This window comes from Amphiura filiformis, chromosome 8 (genome assembly GCF_039555335.1).
Source record: "Amphiura filiformis chromosome 8, Afil_fr2py, whole genome shotgun sequence".
In the NCBI taxonomy this organism is placed as follows: Eukaryota; Metazoa; Echinodermata; class Ophiuroidea; order Amphilepidida; family Amphiuridae; genus Amphiura; species Amphiura filiformis.
In genome coordinates, this window is record NC_092635.1 from 70,572,087 (window position 1) to 70,598,246 (window position 26,160).

Below are 26,160 nucleotides of genomic sequence, written 5' to 3' on the forward strand. Positions count from 1 at the left end.
CTCAAGAAGGTCCTGCGCCCAGCTTTGTGTACACCACTCTATATCAATCTACAATGTTATGAGTCCGCCAATTACGAGCTGATCAGCGTACAGTGCTGCCAAATTCTTCACAAAAACCCAGTGTAAATGGACAATCTGGGTTTTTCTTCAATCACATACATGTAATAGGTTTTTCTAAAATGGCGCTGCAACATACTCATGGCCTTGATATATTAAGCAGACGACATTTGATGAGTCCCCCTTACATTGTATATACCTTTTAAAGTGACATAAGGCTGTGTATAACATAAATATATGATAATTTCTTACGCTAATGAGTGCTACCCATTCGCCATCTAAGGCAATGGTAGCCAAATTTGTTCATCTTTCGATCGGCCATCGATGATTGGTTGATCCATATTACTTTATGGGTATATAAAGTAATTGACTGTTATTAATTATGATATTACAATTAATCTTTGCATGTAATGTATTAACCAATTTAATCTTGCCATTATGACTAATTGACCTTTTCGGTAAATCCCAAAAGCCCTGAGATGTTGTCATTTGACCTCACGCCGATCTGTGCCGATGCACGCATCACTTATCGAACATCAATACTGCGCATTGCAAGTCGGTGCGACGTCAAATGACGACATCTCAGGTGTACTCGGAAAGGCTTATGGGATTTACCGAAAAGGTCAATTAGTCGAAGGTCATTAATAACGAGTATCAAAGCAGCATCGATGGTCCATCCCAAGATCAAACATATTTGGCTCTGGTGCCTAATGCTGGTTTCATACTACCCTGCCGCTTGCCGCTGAGCGGCGTGGCGCACGCGCATTGCAGACAAACGGACACAATAAAGGCTTGTCATTGGTTGAAACTCCCTGCCGCTTGCAAGCGGCAGGAAAGTATGCTGGAGGCTTAAATCAACTTAAAACAAGTCACACAGGTGCGATTTTGAATTGATTAGACTGGCTTACACATGGAATGAAATTTCAAGTATATAATATATTGTAACTTTGGTGATTTTAATTAAACATCTTAACCATATTGTCTGTAATAAATGTCCACTCTAATAAACATCCTCCTATATTTTTTTCATGACAAAGTGACTGAAATGCAGCAATTTGTATGCCACATCATGGGAGTAAGCTTAAAACTGGCATTTGTTGGACATCACAATTGCCAAATTGCATGGACAAAACCTATTGTATACTTCCACTTAGTTCATTGCCAAATTATAGTAGAACTAAGTAAATTGCATTTTTTCATGAAAATGCACTTCCAAATCGTCACTGGGCGGGGAAAACCTCGTATGTACTTTTTGCCCTTGAACATGGATGAAGCAAGCCATTCAATTTAAAGTCTACACCTATAAGACTTTATCCATTTTCAAGGGCCAAAAGTAAATATGAGGTGTTTTCTGCATGTACTTTTGGCCCTTGAACATGGAAGAAGCAACCTCTTCAATATAAAGTCTACACCTACAAGGCTTTATCCAAGTTCAAGGGCCAAAAGTACATAAGAGGTTTTTCCCGCCCAGTGATGAAATGCAATTTGGTAGTGATAACATTCCGTATTACTACCGATATTTGTAGCCAACACTATATATATCGGCTGCCATTTTGAATTTGAAACAAAGGTGGTTAAGCTTACATAGCGATTTTCAAAATTAACCTCTAATAATAAACACCCCCCCATCGAAAAATTGCACATCCCCGGGCATTTATTACGGACAATAGGGTACGTAATTAATTGAGCCCCCCATATCACGAGAGGCCAAGCTGCTCCGGATCGAATCCCAGCTGGCGTGCAGCTCTCTTAGGGACGTTATCCAGCAATTCTCTCTTTTCCTCTTCCGTAAGGTAAGACGGCATATGAATATCTAGTCCACCCGTTATTTCCATGGCATTCTTGGCTTCTGTAATAAAGAGTTGTTCGGCCCTTTTGTGCCCCACACGCTGAGTCTTCTGTAAGGCAAATATTATAACCTGTAGGAAAGTGAAGGAAAAAAAATTAAAAAGTTGATAAACAACTGTATTTGAGCAAATACAAATTAAGAGTCTTGCGGGGTGCCCTGAAATCCCTGCCAACAATAAACCCGACCTGAAACTGCTTGGGTCTGGCAGGATATTTCTAAACAAATACGCATAGGGGTCCCAATATGTCATCTGATTACCATAGTGAAGCTGTAACCAAACTTTAGGTGCATTTCTTCTTTTAGTTTAAAATTTGTATTGAAGGTCGTTTGACAAATATTAGTTATCACTTTCATAGCTGCCCTTGGGAATCTTCATTTTAATGATGGTGTTGAAGGCCCCATATACTGAGGTCAAATGTCATTTGAGGTCAAATGTCATTTGAGGTCAACTTGTGAAAAGGCTGAAAATTAATCCAATCTAAATCTGGTCTATAAATCAAAATCTGCATTCCAATCACAAATAAATCTGGCTTCCGCATGTTTGGAATCATACTTTAAAATAAAGCACTTTTAACAGGTGTGTTCCTGCATTAACCCTAACCGTACCAAACATCAAAAAACCTCAATTCAGAAAGCGTAGGCACAAGCAGGTATCCCACATGATACTGTTGCGTCATCATGCAAACTGTCATATGGCGACGGTAAGCTTGACCGGGCAAGCTACACCCCTGTGGCAAGGTAGGCCGTGTACGGGCGTGGCACCAGAAGGGTCGGGGGTTCAAAACCACACCTGAGAAAAAAAAGTTTTCTCTTCTTTTTCTTTCTTTCTTTCCTCCTTTCCTTTCCCCTTGCCAAAAAGCAACTGGGGCATTAGGGTTAAAAGAAAAGTCTTTTTCAAATTGCTGCACTCAAAAGATTCTCTGGCTAAATCACTATCAAAATTAACTTAAGTATTCTTTGTACAAACAGTAAAGATCAAAAGAATCCTTTTCCCAGTTCTTAAATTTTGGTGAAAGATATTGCTGATATTGTCTGTATGCCTACTACCTCAAGACAGTAATCCATATATTACTTTTTATTGTACCTCTGAACGTAATAATGATAAATATATAAAAGCAAGGGGTACTCAAATAACATTTTGACAGGGGTGTCTGGAACTCTGCTGAAACCCATACCCATGTTTAGGGATTTTCTACCTTAAAAAACAGCTGATTTGACAGTGCCCAGGTATTTTTTCACCTAAAAAATGGCTGATTTGACAGTTGTTACCCATTTAAAAAAAAATCAGGACCCATGTTTAGGGATTTTTTTCTCAAATCAGGGTTTTCTTGCAAAAAGGTGACCCATTAGAGCGACACATCCCTGTATACATTATATATATGCGAGTACTTACCTCTGGGAACCATACATCAATTAAGTAACTTGTCAGTACTACACAATCATCTTTGTCAGTTTGAGAACAGTTTTCTTCATACGCTTTTCTTAAAAACCTGATAAGTTCATCTTGCTGTAATGATAAAAGAAAATCAAGTTATTATGAATATTATGATTAGATTTATTTATTTATTTATTTTGATTTGACTGCTTAAGGGCTCGAATAGCAATGTTTGCACAGTATTTTTTGTGGGACATGAGAGCACATAATATACAATATTTTCCCAAAAAGACCAAAAATGTTAGGTCTTTTGGGAAAAAAATGTGTCTGCAATACAAAATTTGAAAGATCAATATTTCAGCTTTTCATCCCAGACTGTTAAATGTGACGCGATCAAGCAAAATCAGTTGAAACTCTGATATATTGATTTTGATATATAGCCAAACAGAGAAAACATTTCCTTTGGTTTCCTGTTGTTTTGGAAACTCTTACCTTTAGAACTGGTTGTTCAATTTCAATGCGGTTTACTGCAAAATGCAGCTTTGTAAATGCTTTTTACTATCCTATAAGAAACTGAAAATTCAATACTTCCGAATTCCGACTGATTTTGCTTGATCGCATCACAAATGTTAAAAAATATCAATTTTTAATAATTTGCCATCAAATTTGTATAATATTGCAAATTTCAAAAAATCTAATTTATTAGACATCATCAGGACATTCCTCAAATTCAGATTGCAATTTGGTGTGTCTAATGTGTTCTCAGGTCCCACAAAAAACACTGTGCCAAGGGACAGAATGGGAATGGCCAGGGGGAATCACTCTACTCTGTTAGAAACTGACTGTGATATAGATGTGACTATCTATAAACAGGATCACAGCTTAACATCCCCTCCAAAGGAATGAGCACTCTCATGATTCATTTACCCAATTCTAAATGGACCACGGACGGGAGCGGAAGTCCGAATTTAATCTATAGATGTTGCCAATTAAATTCAGACTTTTTCCACATCAGTAGGGCTGTTGTCGAGTAGAATTTACATCTTCATCAATCGTCAAATCTCATGATCTGACGTCGTCAACAAGTTCTCGACAATGCAATACATCAATAAAGTAAAATATTAAGTTCAAAATATTACCATATACATGTACCTACATATATGCAATTACCCATCATCAAAATATTGGAATTTTTAATGGAAAGATAATCTGCACCAATTCTCGCGTTTCACAATACGAAGCGCCTCCAGCGGTCGCTGGGTCGAGGCCAAAATATGCAGTGCATTATGAGAAAATGCCGAAATCCAAAGCGCGCATACTAACACAAAACAGGGTTTAAATGTAATTATAATGATGTTACATGCGAATGCACACTAAAACAACAATTTACAATTATAGTAGATCCATTTTCTATCTATTGATCACAGGGAATATTTCGTGAGCTGTTTTCAACATAATTATTATCACACTCACATGAAAATTCAATAGCAGCTAGAACGGCGATGCCGACTCTGGAGTCAAAAATTTGACTGCCAAGAGCAACTGCTGGCGGTGCATCATATTGTGAAACGTGAGAATTACAAATGAAATAGAAGACTGATGCAGTTATTTCATGGTTAATAATTGTGATGCTAAGCATATCTTTAGCTTTTCTCTTAATTTTTTTCATGATTAGTTTTTGTCGACAATTGGTCCATGCTTGTCGATAATCGTGAAAATTGCTTTGTTGACAACAGGGACAACCAGTTACCACAGCCTGGGATTGAACCTGGGACCTCATGCAAAAAGGTGAGTAGAAATCTCCCCTTGTTGATGTTCAAATGCAAAAGGTGATAAACGTCATCTTTTAAATTGACACCCTACTTTAAAAATTTCAAGATAAATATTTGAAAATATGATCAAAAGTAGCACATATTTTCTTATTATTTTCTGAATATTTGGCCAGTTACATTGACTAGGTCTCGTCCAACATTTTAAAACTCATAGCGAGACCAATAAATATGGGCTCAATCAATCAAATTTTATATCAATAATTTGCCTCTTTATGCTTAAGTGTTACAAAGGTTGTGCACACATTTTTTTAAATGTCAAAGCATATTAAGGCAATAACACTAAACCCTGCTCGGATTACTCCACCTGCATACAGCAACAAGGAGTGTTGGGCAGTATATCAGCAGATGCAGATGCAGCTGTTATCGTTACGATAAAGCTGACGGATTGGCGCCAAAATAGCTGTTAAACTCCTTTTTGAAGCTGGTCCGTTTCACAATTCCTGGAATGTGAGGCGAGAGTGCATACCATGTGCGGGCTGTAGATGGAATGAAGGACCGCTCATGACTAACACGGTTAGATCTTGTAATTTGATCTGCGAGGTTGTGTGATCTGAGCGGCGAAGACAAGGGTCAGTCTGGAGCTGGTCAGGAAGTTTACTGTGCCAATAGAGTATCCTTACACTTGGAAAAATAATCACAATTTCCAAACTGAACAATAGAATGCACTATCTAATCCTGCACATTATGACACCACATTGAATCCAATGTGACTTCAAGAAGCAAAGTTACAAGCATTTGATTAGATGAAGGTCCAGTTATAAAAGTGACAAACTGGCTTATTCAAAACTCCATAGACTAGATATCTGGTTTGAGAGTGGTGAATGGCTTAATTTATGCGTTTGGCTTTAATTTAAAACAAAAGGAACGAAAGAAAACTGAAACAAAAGAACTAACAAATAAAGTGAAAGTTATAAAAAGTACAGAGAAGCAAAAACTGAAACAAAAACTGCTTTAAATAACGCTTCAATTAAGAAACTGTGTTGTCTCTTTGTTTCGCTTGTTAGAATCTTTTTGCGTCTTGTTTTTCACTTTTAAAACTGGACCTTCATCTATTTAATTGCTTGTAACTTTACTTCTTGAGGTCACATTGGATTCAATGTGGTGTCATAATGTGCAGGATTAGATAGTGCATCTATTAAAAAACAGATTTACCCCAATATTGTTCAATTCTGAAATTGTGATTATTTTTAAGTGTGAAGATATTTTATTGGCGCAGTATAGTTGGCATAGTAAACTCAGGAGCATTCCCATAGAACATTCGATGGAACAAAGTAGAACAAACATTGTCACCAGCACAGGTATTATACAGAGAATGCAAACAAAAACATACTTTAATTTGAAGTTTACTGGGAGATACTGGCAAAATGTGACCCGGCAGCACAAATGAGCCGTAAATTCCCTAAATTGTATTCTGAGTTACGGTGTAAAATGTGTACGAAGGTCAGATTCATCGGTAACTTAAGCTGGCCCGACATCCGTCTCATTTCGATAGTCAAAAACTAATCAATAATCCTATTGTTGAAGTGGATAATAAGCTTCTACCTTAGATGGCTATAGAACTTTTAATAGCTCTGGTCTTTGTTTGCTTATATTGCTAAATCCTGTTCAAGTGGTGGGTTACCAGGCATTGTATTTTGTACAGGTATGCATAACCAACAATTAACAATGAGAGAACTTTCTTAAACCTCGTTGACTTGGGGATGATTTGAAATGACCGCCAATTATGACTGTTTGATATTTATTGCCAACAATGTGGAAAAAGAGACACATGTAAAAATGTAAAAAGCTATCATTTTGTTGAAGGAGCAAAGTTTAACAAACCATAACCCCGCTTCTGGATATCGTTTGAAGTCAAATGATATACCATTTTTAAGTTTATGATGTTTATTTTTAAACACGAAATAAAACAAAATTGACCGGGGAGGAATTTACGGCTCATTCGCCGTGGGACGGTCACAAATAATCAGGTGGTACACTATTTTGCCCTCCATGAGTGACATGGCAGAGTTGGTACTCTCTGGGTCTAATCTCTTTGCTCTAAACCCACCTTATCATCATCTGTGATTGGTCCAAATCCTCTCAGGTATTTCAACTTAGTTTGTGCCTCCGACCCAGCAGTGAAATACAACTCATGCCTCAAGGACTTTACTTTTCTGTGGAATATGTTCACCAAATGTTCCTACAAAATAGGAAAAAGAATATCAAATAAATTATGATTTTCCTCCAAAGATATTCTGACATGGCTGTTTATGCATGGTATTATCCATTCCAAATATATGAATCATTATATCATCACTGTCCGGAAGTACATTAGATTTATCTTTCCTGTTAAAGAACACGGAATTAACATAGCACAGAAAACTGATATTGAAGGATTACACAGATTTATTCCATAAGTTGCTTAATTCCTCATTGGAGTCTTTAATCTAATGCTATTTTAAAACATATAGAAAGATTTAAACTCTTGATCTCAATACAAAATATTTACCTCCGTAATTTTCAGCTGTTGCTACTACAGCCTTCGTCAGCGGAATGACCATAGACCTTTGGTAACTTGACCAGATTTCTCGAACACAGACGTCCTAGCACAACTTCGTCTGAGGTTTCCAAACATATCCACATAGAGTCACCGGGCCATCACGTCTACCTGGACAAAGTCCAAATCTTGGATAGGGAACCTCGCTGGTTTGAGAGAGGAGTCAAGGAGGCCATCCACATCAGGGCCAACCAACCATCTCTGAACAAAGACGGAGGGTGCTACAAGTTACCAAAGGTCTATGACCCGGTCATTACGTCACACTTCTAGAGTGCACGATCGGGCTGTAGTAGCAACAGCTGAAAATTACGGAGGTAAATATTTTGTATTGAGATCAAGAGTTTAAATCTTTCTATATATGGATTACCAATACAGATGAACTTTCATGCTAATACTATTTTAAAACAGTTTGAACAAACATTTTTGCAAAAAAATATTTTTTACATAACCTGAAATTTGAATATTTTTTGGTGAAACGTGTTGTGTCTGTGATTCAGTGTTCACTTACCTTAGCGTGTGGTCTTTTGGTAATATATCGCACCAGGCGATCTTGAAATTTGTTCAAGGATTTCCTTCTGCAATAATCAAATGAAACAGTTAATCTGATTGGATAACTGCATGATATAATTATTTGAGTAACCAATCAAAATAGAGAGCTTTACATATCTCTCAGCAATTTTAAACCCCTTCAGGCTAATACTGGCTATTCTTTCCACATTTTTGATTGGATCAATACATAATATTGTTATGAATTTGGCAGACGGCTGAATCCGGATTCGGCTTTTGGTAAATTCATGTTATGCATGCATCAATTTTGAATTAGAGAACAAGGGATCAATGCTGTACATAATAGAGGGCAGATTATCAATTTTTTAATGGAGATCAGAGGATAACAGCATAATAATAATCAAAGAGGGCGGCATACAGGGTTAGCTAGCGGCGCATCACAGTACGGTCGACAATCATAACCACTAAACAAGGCGGTTCTCGAACCACGAGTCTCGCCTGCTTTTGCAACCGCCTGTATTTGCAATTACTTTTGGTAGAGGTAAATGAATTGGGCGGTTATTGGCTGGGCACGATTATCTGGCTGATGGTGACTGTACCCACCAAGTTTGATGCCTATCCGACAGTTTTTACTAATTTGACCTCAGATGACCCCTGGTGGCCTCGAAATGACCTTCTGAAAATTTGGCTTTAAATGTAGACTGTAGGCACCAAGTTTCATGCCCATACGACAGTTTGTACTAATATGACCTCAGATGACCCCTGGTGACCCCGAAATGACCTTCCAAATATTTGGCTTCAAATGTTGACGGTACCCACCAAGTTTCATGCCCACCCAGCAGTTGTTAGTCATTTGACCTCAGACAACCCCTGGTGACCTTGAAATGACCTTCCAAAAATTTGGCTTAAAATGGTGACTGTACCCACCAAGTTTCATGCCCATACGACAGTTTGTACTAATATGACCTCAGATGACCCCTGGTGACCCCGAAATGACCTTCCAAAAATTTGGCTTTAAATGTTGACTGTAACCACCAAGTTTCATGCCCATATGACAGTGTTTACTTATTTGACCTCAGATGACCCCTGGTGACCCCGAAACGACCTTCCAAAAATTTGGCTTCAAATGTTGACGGTACCCACCAAGTTTCATGCCCACCCAGCAGTTGTTACTCATTTGACCTCAGACGACCCCTGGTGACCTCGAAATGACCTTCCAAAAATTTGGCTTAAAATGGTGACTGTACCCACCAAGTTTCATGCCCATACGACTGTTTTTACTAATTTGACCTCAAATGACCCCTGATGACCTCGAAATGACCTTGCAAAAATTAGGCTTTAAATGTTGACTGTACCCACCAAGTTTCATGCCCATGCGACAGTTTTTACTAATTTGACCTCAGATGACCCCTGGTGACCTCGAAATGACCTTCCAAAAATTTGGCTTTAAATGTTGACTGTACCCACCAAGTTTCATGCCCATCCGACAGTTTTTGCTAGTTTGACCTCAGATGACCTCTGGTGACCTCGAAATGACGTTCCAAAAATTTGGCTTTAAATGTTGACTGGACCCACCAAGTTTCATGGCCATATGACAGTTTTTACAAATTTGACCTCAGATGACCCCTAGATGATACAAACCCGGGTACAAACCGGTTCTGTCTCGGCTCAAGATGCACCCACCCACCAAGTTTGAGGAACGTGCGACTCATAGTCTCCGAGAAAATAGGCGGAAAGCAAACTTTAACCAAATTTGTCACATACACACACACACGTTTCGCAGTTTCTGGTTTTTCACTACATAAGTGTGGACTTAAAGTCCACGTTTGTAGGTGAAAACAAGCGCACCCACCCCTACACACATACACACGGAAAAGTGATTATATAGTCTCCTGCCTTATCAGGCGAGACAAAAATTGATATGCTGTCTTCTATAGGTAAAGCATTGACCCCTTGTTCTCTAATTAAAAAATAATGCATGTGTAACATGAATTTACCAAAAGCCTAATCCAGATACAGTCATCTGATCCCCGATCAATATTAGTTCCAGAAATCAAAAATGTACAAGTTGAACATGCAATTTTTGTAGCAAGATGGCAGATCCATGCCATGGGTCAATAGTCTTGGTAAAAACCATGACTTTGTTTTATTTCAAAGCATTAAATACAACTGACAAAAGTCTACCTTTCCATTGTTTCCTCATCTACATCTGAGGAGCTATCATCCCCCTCTTCTTCAATGGATTGGTCCAGATTCTCACTTAGAGCTCTACCAGTTTTCCAAATGGGTGAATCCATTAGGCCCTTATCAGGGGTGTCACATGGTGGAGTGAGTGGAGAGGATGGGGTATCATGAAGAGGTAATCCAGCCCTCATTGATGGTGTGCAGGTAAGCGATAGAGTTGATTTGGTTGGGGTAGTATCACTGTAATCTGTAAAAAATAAATAATCCGGGTAAATAATATGAAAAAGAAGTTTTATGCACATGAGACGCTACAATATGTCAACAAACAATATTTATGGATGGTGGTTTTACTTTGAGTAATAAAACATTGAGCAGAGCAAGTTAAAAAGTTTTGTTACAGATTTAAGTTTAGTTCTTTTTGCAAAAAACCAAAACAAAACAACAACAACAACAACAACAACAACAACAACAACAACAACAACAACAACAACAATGAAAAAAAATACCGACAACAACAACAACAAGAAGAAAAAAATACCGACCAACTGCCTCTACTTAAAAAGATCCAAGGTAGAATGAGTTACGGGTTCTTTTATTCATCAATGCCAAAAATGATTCTTTTTTTTTCTCTACCTGCTAATTCCCTTCAACACCTATTAAGCTATTATCATGATTTTCTTTATTCACACACTATCCTACCACAACAAAAGAGCACATTTTTGCAGACAAAATGAATTAAATTTCTTGAGGCTGCTGGTATATACTTAAATAATATCGGAACCCCTCCAAACCTCAACATAAGCTGCTTCTATGTTCAAAACAAATTTGTAAGAAAAAAATCACTGAATACTCACCTTTGATGGTAAAAAAGCTGGCACCTTGTGCCTTTCCAAGACCTGTAAATATAATAAACAACAACAAATTGAAATGCATTTTTATGATATTTATACCAGACAACATTTACTCAAAGCTACCAATGATGCTACAAAGTTGCCTCGGAAGTTGCTATTTGGCGCCTGATGCTAGTGATATTTCTTACTGATATATCGGCAATTGTTTTTTCTGATGAACAAACAGAAATGTCACGCTCCTTGCGATTACCTAGTATGATAATGTGCATTATATGCCGGCTTAAATATTATACATGTACCAAGGGTCGAATATTAAATGTAATTGATCCCAGGTTTATTCTCACATCTCAGTCTATACTTTGATCAGCTTGTTATTGGCAGGAATTGTTAGCTTTTGCCACTACGCTGAAAAGTAGACCGGCATTAAGAGTGACCTGTCTGGTCTATATTTTGCTTGTTAAAGTATTCAAAAGTCCAGGACTTCAATTAATAATTTGTGATGTTTCTGGCAAGATGTCACAAGGCAATTCTCAAAATAAAATATATTGATACTAATCCGAGATGTTTTAAGGCCCGCCGATTACGAGATGATCAAACTATATCTTCCATACTTACCTCTCTTGGTGATGTAATTCTCAGCCAAGTCGACTGCCTCTTGAAACTCTTCTTTGGGTACTTTAGGATGTTTTAACCCAGTATCCTAAGAAATAACAACAACCAAAAAAAAAGACAAACTTCATTTTACATTCGTCGATGGACCAAAACTGTTCTTTCTGTTAAAAAACCCCAATAATTAAAAAAACAACTTATTTGCAATTTTTTTTTCAGAATTTGGCACATTTACCTTAATTTTGAACAAAAAAAATTTCATCCAAGTCCAGCAACTTTTGATAACTTGATATTTTCAGGTTAAGTTTTCTGAGTCCCAGTCGCACATCCCAGCCTAATTTAAAATCAAGAGCCCTGGGCTAGTGATAGGGATGAACTGCATGAATGAATGAATGAATGAAGGAATGAATGAATTGAAAATATTGTCTACTTACGATGTATTTGTCCTTTTCTGAGCATGAATAGGGTTTCATTCCCTTCATTGATACACCTTTGCTGTAAGGAACACAAAAACAAAACACTATAATTTGGGAGTACTTGAAATGAATGATAAAGCCCAATTTAAAAAAAAACATTTTGAGGGTTGAGAGCCAGAAAGCCGTAACTCACAATCACATGCTCCCACAAAATGAGCTTAAAGACAAAAGTACACTATAGAAGATACATTACATTAATCATGGGAAAAAATAATAGAAAACAAAAGAAATTCTGAAGGAAATACTGATTTATAAAAACCAAAGCAAGGAGCCATCCTAATATGTTTGACATGAAGTTAATGGGTATGGGTATAAAATAAGGATTTCAAATCTGGAATCTCTCAGAAAGTTACTTTTGCAAACTTTATGCTCATTTTGTGAGAGCTGGTCATCATGAGTTAAGGCTCTCTTCTTCTAAAGCCTTGATTTGTGTCAAAACTCCTGCATGTCATGCAGTAGAACCCTCATGTACATTAGTCACACTTAAAATTTTTCAAAAAACAAAACCTATTCACCATTGAAAACATGAAAGAAGGCCATGGTTAACTCCATGAGCACTACCTGCCAATCTAACATTGCCTCTGATTGGTCAATTACATGATATCTTCACTTTAATCACCAATCAGAATGGAGCTTTGCAAATAATTCACCCCAATTTTTTGTGTGGTGAAATTATTCTAACAATGTTGCTGATTGGTCCAATTGATAATGAAAACTTCATTTTGGCCAATCAGCAGGTAGTTCTCATGGGATTAAGCTGATTCATATGTCCTGACAACATTAAAACCTAAAAATAAAGAATACAGGACTCAAATCATATATGTGACACAATCTGGTCCATGGGGGCCAAAGGCGGCAAATTTGAAACTGAGATTAAGGTAAAAATATGGAGTAAAAAACAATAAAATACATAAGAAAATAGACATAAAAAATGTCATAACTTTAGAACCAAGTATGCTAGACCTTTGGTGTTTTCAGTAAATGACAGCCTATTGTATGTATAATGTAATAATTACAGTAACTCAATTTTCAAAAATGCCTCCTTTGACCCCCATGGACCAGACCGTGTCATATATATTGTATCTTTCAATTTATTTTGTGTTGCACAAGTGAAATAAAACAAGTTGAGCATTGTCCCATGATATATGATAGCAAGGGTCACAATCTTTGAGCATTAGCTGGTGATAACGCCTTCACTTCCTTTGGTCCTCGAATTTGGAACAACCTCCCATGCAACATCAGGGAGGCCCAAACACTGGCCAGCTTCAAAAAGCTTTTAAAAACCCATCTTTTTCAAATTTGATCCATTTCTTGTCATTGCCATTTCTTTCTTTGTTTTCTCTCATTGTAATGCGCCTAGAGCTAAAATTGTATAGGTGCAATATAAATCGATGTATGTATGTATTGTCCCATGATATATGATAGCAGGGGTCACAATCTTTGAGCAATGAACAAAGGGCAACAACAGGGTGTACTACTGCCTGGTGAATGCTACTTGCAGTGATGGCTTAGAACTGCTGGTGGCATTCACCAAGCAGCATGCTGTTCAGCGGTATGACACTGTAAAAACACCATACCAAGGGTGAAATTAAGCGGGAGACGGGAGCCGTTTGGCCCCCAGAAACTCTGCAATGGCCCCTGGTTCCATCTCATTTGTAGTTGACCAGGAGACACTTTTCTCACAAAACTTGCCCTCTGGATAGTGAACCAAAAATATCAAATTTTAAAGTAAATAGTGCTTATTTAACCCATCCAGCTTTATCAGCATATATTTATTTTTATTGGCCCCTTGGTAATTGGAAGTGGCCCCTGGTTTCTTCAAATCTTGGTGAACCAGGGGCCACTTTTTTCTTGTAAATTGGTCCCTGATTCAAGCTCTCTTATTTTCATCCTTGCACCATACATTTTGAAAGCAAGGCTGTAGATTACTGATCCCTGATTGATAAGAAAACCATCACACTCACCCCTTTTGGGTGCTTTTATTCAGCTCTCCGGCAAAGAATACAGATGCCTTTCCATGAGCTTTATACAACTTCTTGACCTGCAAAAAAATCATACAAATATTGATTTTGTTATCTACACTTACAATGTGCATTTAAATTGCCTGAACATTTAAAAAATCTAAAATTATAATTTACTTTCTAACTGGAACTTTGCTTTTCACTCAAAATGCAACTAACACAATTAATTATCAAGTTGATTTAAATTAAATCTAGTCAACTGGACTTACTATTTATTGACTGGCGACGTTTCACATCCTATCCTGGATGCTTCCTCAAGCGTCTGATTTTTTCGTGGCGATTGGTCAGTGACCGTGGCGGGGTCACAGAACTGAGCGATCAAGGGATCTTTTGGATAGCAGAACTGTAGGCCCCCGCCAAGTTGTGGCGCAGACCTCCTCCTCTGTTCAGAGATGGCTCCTCCCGCTTCACATAAACAGCCTCTTTCACTGAACCCACAGCCTCTTTCAGGCTGTTTATGTGAAGCGGGAGGAGCCATCTCTGAACAGAGGAGGAGGTCTGCGCCACAACTTGGCGGGGGCCTACAGTTCTGCTATCCAAAAGATCCCTCGACGTCTCAGTTCTGTGACCCCGTCACGGGTCACTGACCAATCGCCGCCGAAAAATCAGACGGCTTAAGGAAGCATCCAGGATAGGATGTGAAACGTCGCCAGTCAATAAATAGTAAGTCCAGTTGACTAGATTTAATTTAAATCAACTTGATATTTTATTTACCTGGATGACTGAGAATATACACAAATATAACACAATTAATTAAAATCATTTGAGGAAGATCCTGCAATTTTATTGGTTCTTAGCCATGTTATATGTTACAATATAAGCACATGCGCGTCAACCCGATATGCATTATTTGAACCCACAGCAGCTGATACATGTAGGTGTATCCCATCATGCTCTGCGGTTTATCAAGTTTATTTTGTTCATCTTTTTACAGGACCTGTAATAATAACCACTAGCCAATCGGCCCAGCCCAACATTGTGGCTTCAGAATGTGTTAAAAAATCAAGTTATGAATGAAGTTCAATCATCTGTGGAACAAACAAGAAAATTATGAAACAATGAATGATGACACTGAGATTCCAATTGAGAGCGTAATATTAGCGCCTTTTACCTGAAAAATTAACTTTTTCAAAAAACTTTTTTTATTTATGTCCAGACATATCAAGGCATTAACAGCTGTTATCATTATGATAAAGCTGACGGGTTGGCGCCTAGATAGCTATTAACCTGCTTTTTGAAGCTGGCCCGTTTCACAAATTCCAATTTGTTTAATGAACAATCAATAAAATTGTGACACAATGATCAGACTCAGAGCCCAACTGAGAGAGTGATATTTTGTGTATTTGTGAAAAATTAACCTCTATTCCTCTTTTTTTCCATAAACTTGCATGTATTGACACGTGACATGTGCCTGTTAATGCACCCCCGGTCCCCCCCCCCTTTTTCCCTACAAATCTGCCACCCAATGACCCACCTTTTTCATTATTGCTAACACCCAATGCCATGCATGGAAGCTACAGCCAATGACCCTCTTTTATCTTCATTTTTAGCTAAAAAACACCATAGTTGAGGCCAAAACAGGGTAAAATTGCGAACTTTTGTGTGTTTTGCATACAAGGGTCCAGTAAATTACAGAATAAAATTGATTTTGGACATAAATTCTGAAATTGCAAAGTTTAATATTTTGAAAAATTGAAAATACCACCCAATGATCCTAATTTTTGGCTAAAAATCAAATGCATATATTTGATTTTTTACTTGGGATTTCGTGGTCACTACATGTGTAGCTCTGAAATCAGAATTGTGCAATAAGTGATCCCTCATTATAATTATGCAGACATATGTGCATTAACGTAGCTACATTTTAATTGAGAGTAATAAAAACCTTTTCATGTCCATTTATTGAATATGTTACTACTCCCCATTCCAGAAAAATACAGCACTAAATTTTTGTGATTAAAAAATATTATCAACTTCTGCCAAATGAAACATTGCTCAATCCTAATCATTCATTTAGTTCTAACTGGCAACAAATGTTAAATTTCACTATAAAATTTATGAATTAAGGTCGGATCGTCGGCTATCGTGTCATGCACCGAATCCCCTCAAAATTTCCTTAATTGTGCCCTATCCTGTAATAAATATCTTCCCCAAATTACAGATCGGGGCATCATTTAAATCGTTCTGAATCCGCAAAAAACTAAATGTCAATTTTCACTAACTTAGCCGTCTCATTGATATTGCGCAATCACAATAGTATCGTGCAATAATAACATTGCGTAGCGTAGTTTCATTGAACATTTTTGTCCCGGATTTTTGTCTAATTTTTCTGGGAAATTTTTAGAATGCTATGAGTTGTACAGTAAGAATATATGAAATAACATTTAGCGAGCGACAAAATTCAACATACTCGTGCACAGCGACTCCCCGGCCTCTTGAAATTGTCACCGGGATCGGGAGGTCAGCTGTGAGCATTTCCTATACTCACACACACACACCCCCACACGATATACGGAGCTATTTGATTCCAAAGTTTCACTAGTTTACGTGCACAATTAACTTACCAGTCAATTTGGTTAATATCCAATACCTCAAAGTCATAAATAAAGTGGAGATATGCATGTTTCTAAAACTGAACCATTATTATTGGGTTTTACATACATCGGGTAAATTTCATAATTTCGCCATGGACCTGTTCCATTCAACGCTGTACAAACTACAACTAAAGGAGCCATGCAGCGCCGGGCATCGCCTAAATATTTTTTTCCAAGTGCGATAACACGCATTACGCGAGCAAGAAAAAAGAAGACGGCAGCGAGCAAAATTACGACAATATTTAATAAGACTCCCTGTTATAGTGGAAAAAAGTTTTATTTACCTTTGAAGGATTTATCTGAATAGTGTTTTCCCACCCAGTGAAAGTATTAGTGTTTGGTCAGAGACTTTTGAAGTAGCAAAGATTAATTGTTATAAATAGATCTTTCTTTATGAATGAAATTTGCAACTTGCTACGTAATATTTGGACACTTACACACGCAAAAGTGTTTTCTGTAAAAAATGCATAAAATAGGGGATTTTCAGAATTATTGTCACAAAAATTGACTTAATGTAGACATTTTTTTTAAATTGAAAGTTAAACATAACAAGATTACCTAAATTCTCTCGCCAGCTTTTGTTACTTTTCAGCTTCTAAAAGCAGAAATAAATTTTTAATGACATCAATATTTTCAGACTAGAAACACGTGCTATTACGTAATTAGTGGACTTAGGCGAAAAAGCTGGCGAGAGATTTTAGATAATATTTATTTACAATTTTTCCAATAGTAAAAGTTGGAATCAGAGTTGAAGTTTTTGCTAGCAATAATTATTAGTCGTAAAATTAAGGTTGAACTAATTAATTGATATTCATTAATTAATGCAGATTAGCAACTCAAATATTTTGTGGTTTCAAGCATTGGGGTGTGTAGTTACTCATAAAAATCAAGAGGTGTGCACTAGGAGGCGGAATATTTTTTATAATTTTTTCCTTGCCGACGTGTGGGAACCGAGTTTCCTACCTTAAGGGCCAAAAACATGGATTTTTAGGGTTTTCACATGTTGTGACAATCAAGTTTAGAGACTTGTACGAAGTCTAATTTCCAATTGTGCATTTTAATTTTTTGGAAAGACACGTTTCATTCTTATAATCAATCATTTAATTAAAGGCACACAAAAAAGTGAAAATTAGAGCAAAATTTCAACATTATAATCTTGTTTCAAAGTCTTTGATTTTTTTAACTCGATTGTCAGAAAACATGCCGAAAATGCATGTTTTTGGCTCTTTTTTCAAGAAATTAGTAAAATAGTGAACTCCAGTTAGTACTAAATGAATGATTAGGAGTGAGCTATGTTTCACTTTGCAGAATTTGCTTTTTTTTTTAAATCCCAAAAATTAGTGCTGTAGTTTTCTGGAATGGGGACTAGTGATAAACATATTTATTTTTACGATTCTTATTTCCCAGAACATTTGATTGCTTACCAATAGGGGAATGCATTTATCATCATAATAACATTATTTTTTATTGAACAAATTGTAATCTTTCCCCAGAGTAGGCCAGTGCACATAAACATTGAAAAACAAAAAAAACAAAAAACAAAAAACCACAAAAAACCCAGTGCAACCGGCCGGATTCGAACCGGCGACCTTCGTATTACTAGCACGACGCTCTAACCAACTGAGCTAAAGAGGCATGTTGGAGAAGAGCGGAAGATATTAATCTATAGGTATTAGGTTCGAATGGTGTTCATCACATTCCTAGCGGAAGGCATCAGTACTGCATATTTATAACAAATACACACAGTCACATAAGTATGAAAATTATTATACTTAGTTCTCTGGGTTATAGGACGAACAATTTGTTCATCCTATTAACCCAAGTATAATATTAACTAAGTATAATAATTTTCATTATTTTTTATTGCTCAAAAATCGACCAATACCATAGTCTAGACCTTATATGGATGTGCAGCGTTGCATGGAATAAAAAACACCTGTCCAAAGGCAGTCCCAGATCAATGCCAAATATGGAAAGTACAACCTTTGACCCCGGCTAAACAGCAGCATATGGAGATGGGAAACTGTACACGTCATTACACAAACACACTTACCACAGCTGGCCAAAAGGGGTAATTACGGATCTTCGCCCACACGATATCGCCTTCATTGACTGTAAATAATAGAAATCAATATGCACTATTAAATATGATTCCCACAAAATATACTGTTATAATGGAAATTTTCAGGTGTGTAATTTTTCACACGTTGCTAATTTTCACTAGTTTTTAAATTTGTGATTCCAAGCTTCCATAGATTGAATTTTACACAGAAGATTTTCTCGGTAGCGGCTTGGAGCGTGAAAAGCGTAAAAATAAACGTAGCGCAAAAAAAAAAAAAAAGACACCATATCTTATGATACATATACACAGGCCTTTATTCTCTCGGTTGGGGTTATTCCATTTACTGCACTTACAAACCCTTGCGAAATCAATATAGGTTTGTATCTGCCTATCAGTTCCAGTCAATTTTCTCAGCACAGAATTTGCCTTTTCTTTGGTAATTTTATTGGAAGTTGACTTTCCTGATAAAAATTGAACTTTTGGAATTGTTTTATCAAGGGGTATATAATGGCATGTTTTGTGATTTTCCATATTGAGTGCAACAGTAAGTGTCCCCTTCGTGTCAGAGGGCACTTGATGTAACAGCCAAATCCTGAAAAAAACAACCAATGAGAAGAAGCGCGATCTGTCCCATGAGATGTCATGCAGACCGACCCTGACCGAATGAATTATGGCCACTGTCACTCACCATAGCTCAAGTTAGATTAAGTACAAGCTATTCATATCACTTGCTATAGCTTGATGTGAATTTCATAGAACTGCCAATTTCAATTTCTGTGAATTTCACAGAACTGCCAATTTCAAGATCGCATGCTGTGAACTTCACAGAACTGCCAATTTGAGATATACAGCTTGTGTACACAATCAATTTATTTTTAGCCCTTGTATACAGTACAGTCAGTCATGCGTACGTAAATGTTGAACATTGGAGACAGAATTGCTTTTCGTACATGAACACGGTATGTGTGAACAGTTGGACATATATACTGTGGTCAAACCACAAAAACCCTCACCACTGCACATTACTTTCAGTGGTGTCGCTGAGGGGTGGGGGCAAGGGAGGGCATCCAGATGGGGTGCTGAAACAAACATGTGAATCAGTTTGTGTTCAGTTCAGAAACAAAAACCAATTTGCAATTTTTTCCTAAAAAATCCTGTTACAAAACACAATTTTTTTGTCTGTATCTACATAAAAAATGTCAGTGATTGATTGATAGAACCTAAAACTTCAAGGGCTTCTGGTAGCTTTCCCCTCAGAACCTAAGCCGGGGCCCTAAGGTAGGTCAGGACCACTGGACCCGAACCATCAGGCTAGCATAAGTACACAATTAGTTTCATAAATGATGTTGTGCTTTGATAAATAATATACCATTTATACCATCACCATAACTCAATACAGAAATGTGACCACACTTTATATGCATCTTTTATCTCACAAGGACTTATCTCACAATTATGTCTGCCAACTATTCTATATTTCATATTATTATGTTTTGATGAATCCAAGTGTGTGAAAATATTGGATCCAAAACATAATAATGATAAAATTGGATGCTTTACGCCCAATATTTATTGGTCTCACTATGAGTTTTAAAATATTGGACTTGACTTCGCCTCGACCAATAAATATGGGCTCAATCAATCCAATTTTATATCAAAATCTGTGTATTTATGATGACCAATAATTCTGGCGCAGCACTTACACTGTTGCCATGGTTGCACTTTGCATAATGAGTGTCATTGGTGAGCACTAATGTGAATTTACACATTACAACCTGTTCATGCCTGGTGCATGTACACCTGGTTTACTGAACATTTCCGATGTTGATTTGAAAAGGTACGCGCAACATTAAATTGCTTTTGTTTAAAAATAACTTTCTATTAAAGCCTTAATGTACGATTTCTGTCAAATTTTAATTTTCTTATTCTTTATTCAAAATGTTGAAATAATATTAGTAATAACTGCCGGGAAGGGTTGCTGTCCATTTTAAGCTGAAATAACAAGGTAAAGTGAAAGAAACCCAACTGGTTATTTTGGCCATTTAACATGCAGTTCTATGGGAGGACATATTATCATAATTTTTAAATTATGATAATATGTTATCATGATTTTTAAATTATGATAATATGTCGAACTTTGCTCTCTTGACCTACAAAGACAACAAATTTGGCCTATTCCATTTAGGTGCAAGATGGGACATGTGTAAACATTACAAATATGCAAAAAAATCAGGTTTGAAAAAAATAAACAAATTTCATATTATAAGATCGTACATTATGGCTTTAAACCTACTTTTGTTTGACTCTTGACTGAGTACATCTGGCAAGTCGTCATCAGAACTCTGGTTGGATTCTAAGTCTGCATCATCATATGAATGATCCATCACACCATTCAGGTCTATATCTGCCATGCTCTGGCTGAATATATCAGAACTGCTGAAATTATTACAAGGAAAATTGTGGGTGCAATTAACATATAGGCCTAATATGTATTGAATCTTAAAGCCATATTATAACATTTTCAAACAAAATAGATTAGCATTTCTTTGCCATAAAATGCCTTTACTGTCAGATATATCCCTTTTATTTTTGAGGCGAACAACTACGGCAAAGCAAAGAAAATTGGAATTTACTACCAGCGCACATGTCGCCAATACGTACCACTCCTTCGGTCCTGTTGTGGTACGACCCTTTGTTGTGTATATCACCGTCCCGCACGCCGTGTACGTACTGTGTCATGTGTGTGTTATGAACATCGTGTATGCGTTCGACCAATAATTTCATCGTAATAATAAAGCGCCGGATTCGGCGTTTTATTCAAAATCTCGGATTTTGAGAAAACTACAGCACCCAGAGTCTTGATTTTTGCAGGGTATATTGGTTTAATAAAGTACAATTTAATAGTGTAAAAAAGGAATTTTAAAAATTCAGTGAGGGCGTCTTCCTCAGCAAATGTTATAATATGGCTTTAAGTAAATCTCCCTTTTCATTTCCCCCCAGAAAATACCAATAAATTGATCAAAATTGCTTTCTTCAGTGAGATTGGTTTTCAGCAACAAGTTAGAGTGCCTAACCTCTCTCATGGTCGTATGTTTCAAGTGATCTTATCTCGTCACCAAAAGAATATGATCATCTTTTTAGAGGCCCTAGGCTATCGGATCATCACATAATCTTATGTAAAATAAATGCCGAGAACTTCAGAAGCCAGTTGAATGTAAGGAAATTAAAAGTTTCAAACAAATCCATAAGGCCAAATAAAAAGAAATTTGATCTTAAGAGCAAATGGACAAAAGGTAAGTGGATGCGATTTAAAATAAAATTTCTTTTAGTGCATTTTTGTGCCTCCTGTTTTTCTCTGATTGTGTCCCCGTTTGACGGTGTTTATAAATACACCCCTACATACATACAAACACACACCCCACACATACACATGATAATGTTGTTTACTCACCTATGGGATGATTGAGAGTTGCTTATTACACCTTGAACACCAGTGGAGTCTTGTCCTACAATGTATAATACAAAACAAATTATAGCTGCTAGATGTCATGTATGTACAACATAGAATACACAAATGGTCAAATGTCTACAGGGCAGCTATTGCAGATAGGGCTTCCTTGTTCTATACCCTAAGAATAATTCCAAAGTAGAGCTTCAAGAATTATATATTCTAAATATTTTGTCTTAATAAAGACAGCTGCTTCACCAAATGATCAACAAGCATTTAACAATCCATTCGATCATTTAAGGGCAGACGAGGTATTGTTGGTCGAAGCAACCTAAAAATCGATTGGCATTATCTAGATCAATATATTATTGAAAATTAACACCTTGATGTTTTGCAAAAGTTCATTCTACAAATCGTATACTTTGCAAACTTGCTTAAGGGCTGGGGTATGAACGTTTGGACAGTATTTATTGTGGGACATTAGAGCACATCCGACATATCGAATTGCATTCTGAATACGAAGAATGTCATTCTGATATCAAATAATTTTGATTTTTTGAAATTCGCAATTTAATACACATTTTATGGTAAATCATTAAAAATTGATATTTTTGATATTTAACAGTACTTGAAGTAAACTTTATAAATCTGATGATTTATACTTAAAGTGTATGTAGGTGGGATGAAAAGCCGACGATCAATTGAAAATTTTGACCTTTCATTATTGAAGATATGGATTTTTTCCCCAAAACACCCAAAAAAATTAGGTCTTTTTGGAAAAAAAATCCATATCATCAATATGAAAGGTCAAAATTTTCAATTGACCGTCGGCTTTTCCTCCCTGCTACATACACTTTAAGAATATGTCATTAGATTTATATAATTTACTTCGAGGACTGTTATATATCAAAAATTTGAAAAATATCAATTTTTTATAATTTGTCATAAAATTTGTATTATATTGTGATTTTCAAAAAATGAAAATTATTTGATATCAGAAAGACATGATTCGTATTCAGAATGCAATTTGATAGGTCTGAGGTGCTCTCATGTCCCACAAAAAATACTGTCGAAACGCAATAAACGCTCACTTTAGATCCCTTAATTTATTGTTGTTAATGAGTTATGTACGTTTTACAAAAGTGTTGTTGTTTCAGCCCTATTTACAACGTAACTCAAGAACCGCAGCACCTCTAAAAGTAAATCTGTGATATTTTAATTCTTCTGCACGCTCGCTATGAATTGAGCAATGCAGTTTTTGCCAAAGCTCACTACCATTCGTAAGATGCTGCGAACTACCAAATCACAACAGTTTAAAATAATTAATAACCTTAATAGCTTTTGCATATAATTTTATAAAATACTGCAACTAATTCCTTCTATTCTGTAAGTGGCTATGGCTATCCTCAATGACAAGAAGCTTGGGCATGCGTGCTAGCTAGCTATGGTTTCCGAATTCTGCAGTCTCACTTGCTCATGAATATAATTACTTGCCGGAGTATATAGACTTTTATCCGTACTTCAATATCAGATGTTGTCTTTATCAGACCGTTTTTACATTTGACACATGTACAGTGTAACTTATTGACATAACACAGTTGTGCATGTTCCAAATTATGTCAGCATCTGAATTTTGTTCCGGTTGAGTTATTCAATTATTGTTTCCTTAATTAATCAATAAAGTGGAAATGAAAAGCCCATTTAATTTGAGACAATTTATAACACAATTGGTAATAAAATGCTTCTTCCTGAAAAAGTACATTAAATTCCAATGCTTTGTTAGCTACACTTTGCTTTAATTGTGGCACGATACAGGAACTGGCTGATTACTTTATATGTACCAACTTCCTTGAAGGAAAAAACACACATAATATTAACACAATTACATAAGTTAATTGCACTTTATAGAAATTCTGTAACCCAATTGCTAATTTTCCACTGATTTATTCTATCTTTCAAATTGGAGAAATTTAATAATAAATAAAAAGCTCAAGTCGTGAATAAAATTTCTGGGTTTGTCAAACAAAAATAGGAAATAAAATAATATAATATTTAGTTGCCTTATTTATTGATTTCAATAGGTGTATAGAACAATTTCCTTTTTTTTTTCTCATTTTTGATTTTTAAGTCTTGATTTATTTAAAAATATGCCTCAAATTGCACATATTGATCTTTATTTAAAAGTCAAAGTATGATAATTGTGAACCCCGCTGTGAACATACTACAACATAGAGATGAACAAACATACACACACCCCACTACTTGCAATTACCTGCAACCGAGGACCTCCTTTTGCATATGATTTAATCCTATCTACCCAAGGACGCACACACCCGTTTTTAATCGACACACCGTGGACCTACCCCTATCTACCCAAGGACGCACACACCCGTTTTTAATCGACACACCGTGGACCTACCCCACACACCAGACCACTTACTATCCAACCAAGGATCCTGTACCCCCTAAACATGGACCCATTTTAAATGCATTTTTACGTTATTTGTGATGTCCTGGTTATATCCATGCAACTGAGGATGTCCACAGTTGGAGGTGTGTCCTCATTTGTGATGTGTGTATCCATATACAGGTCCTCGTTTGCATGTAATTACAAACACACACACACACAACGCTCTTCTATCTGTGGGTTGGCACTTTATGAGTGGAATGTCGTAGATGTCTCTACATTTGTCACAGAAAACAAACACCCACCTACACACAAACTGTATATACATTGTACAATGCATGCTGCTATTTTTAGAGCACATCAGTTTTTGTGATTTTCCTGTTTTGTGGAATATTCTCACAAGCTTACTTTGCAGAATTAAAATGAAAGTTTAATGCAAAAATTTCGCGATTTTGGATTTTCTTACATAGACCCTGGCATAAAAGAACATATTTGCATGTTTTATTTTTGCGGTAGCTTTGTTGGGCGTGAAAAGCGCAAAATGAATGTACTACGAAAATGTATGATTTACAGTATTGTAACGGTTATCACTGAAACTTAGGGACCGATTGTTATTTATGGCAGGGGGAATGGGCGTTTTGGAAAATATCGACAAAAAAATTGTGTTCCCCCCTCGCGTCCGATCAATATTTTCGGATTCCCCCCTTGTTTTCCCGAATTTCTCCATTTAAAATGTAACAATTCCCCTCCTGGTTCAACAAAAAATTTCGCATTCCCCCCTCAAGACCCCCCTTACCTGTTGTCAAATTATCCATTGGTACAAACACATCGTCATCATCATCATCAAAAGATGGCAGGGGACTTCTACCCACTCTTCCTGTTTTCTTCCCCGTCTGTTTCTTTCTTTTCCGTTGTCCTGTTTTTCTTTGTTTGTTCTTTGCTGTGTTTGGCCTAGCCCTTGGCTTCTTGGTTGCTGGAGGTGCAGAATTTTCAGCTTCAGCAACCTCAGCTCTTGACTTATGAACTTCTGCGAGCGTGACATCTACTTGTGCATCAGGGATCTTTTTGTTTGACCTAGCCTTTGGCTTCTTGCTTTTTGGAGGTGCAGATATATCAGCTTCAGCTTCAGGAACCTCAGCTCCTGTCTTGCAATCCTCTGAGATCTTGACATCTACTGGTACTCCAGGGATGTTTGTGTTTGAGCTAGCCTTAGTTCTATTGCTTGCAGGAGGTGCAGAAGTACCCGACTCAGCTTCTGGATCCTCAACTCCTGACTTGCAATCTTCAGGGACTTTGACATCTGCTGGTGCTTCAGGGATCATTGAGCATAGCCTCTTGCTTGCAGGAGGTGC

At 36.8% G+C, this 26,160-nt stretch overlaps 1 protein-coding gene across 2 annotated transcripts; it reads right to left on the reverse strand.

The window, feature by feature from the left end:
* Nucleotides 1–1,585: 1,585 nt before the first annotated feature.
* LOC140159414 (uncharacterized) lies at nucleotides 1,586–26,151 on the reverse strand. 2 transcript variants are annotated; one of them, XM_072182885.1, is made up of 13 exons: nucleotides 25,605–26,151; nucleotides 22,405–22,459; nucleotides 21,247–21,386; nucleotides 18,945–19,003; nucleotides 14,241–14,317; nucleotides 12,235–12,295; nucleotides 11,807–11,891; nucleotides 11,195–11,236; nucleotides 10,341–10,587; nucleotides 8,158–8,224; nucleotides 7,161–7,292; nucleotides 3,300–3,413; nucleotides 1,586–1,976 (listed from the first exon to the last, which is right to left on the reverse strand). In XM_072182885.1, exons 1-13 carry the CDS (start codon nucleotides 26,128–26,130, stop codon nucleotides 1,755–1,757), a joined length of 1,827 nt encoding a protein of 608 aa, XP_072038986.1. In that variant the 5' UTR covers nucleotides 26,131–26,151; the 3' UTR covers nucleotides 1,586–1,754. The 2 variants fall into 2 exon arrangements, with proteins under 2 accessions (XP_072038986.1, XP_072038985.1); XM_072182884.1 differs by having other exon boundaries at nucleotides 21,247–21,389.
* Nucleotides 26,152–26,160: the final 9 nt, after the last annotated feature.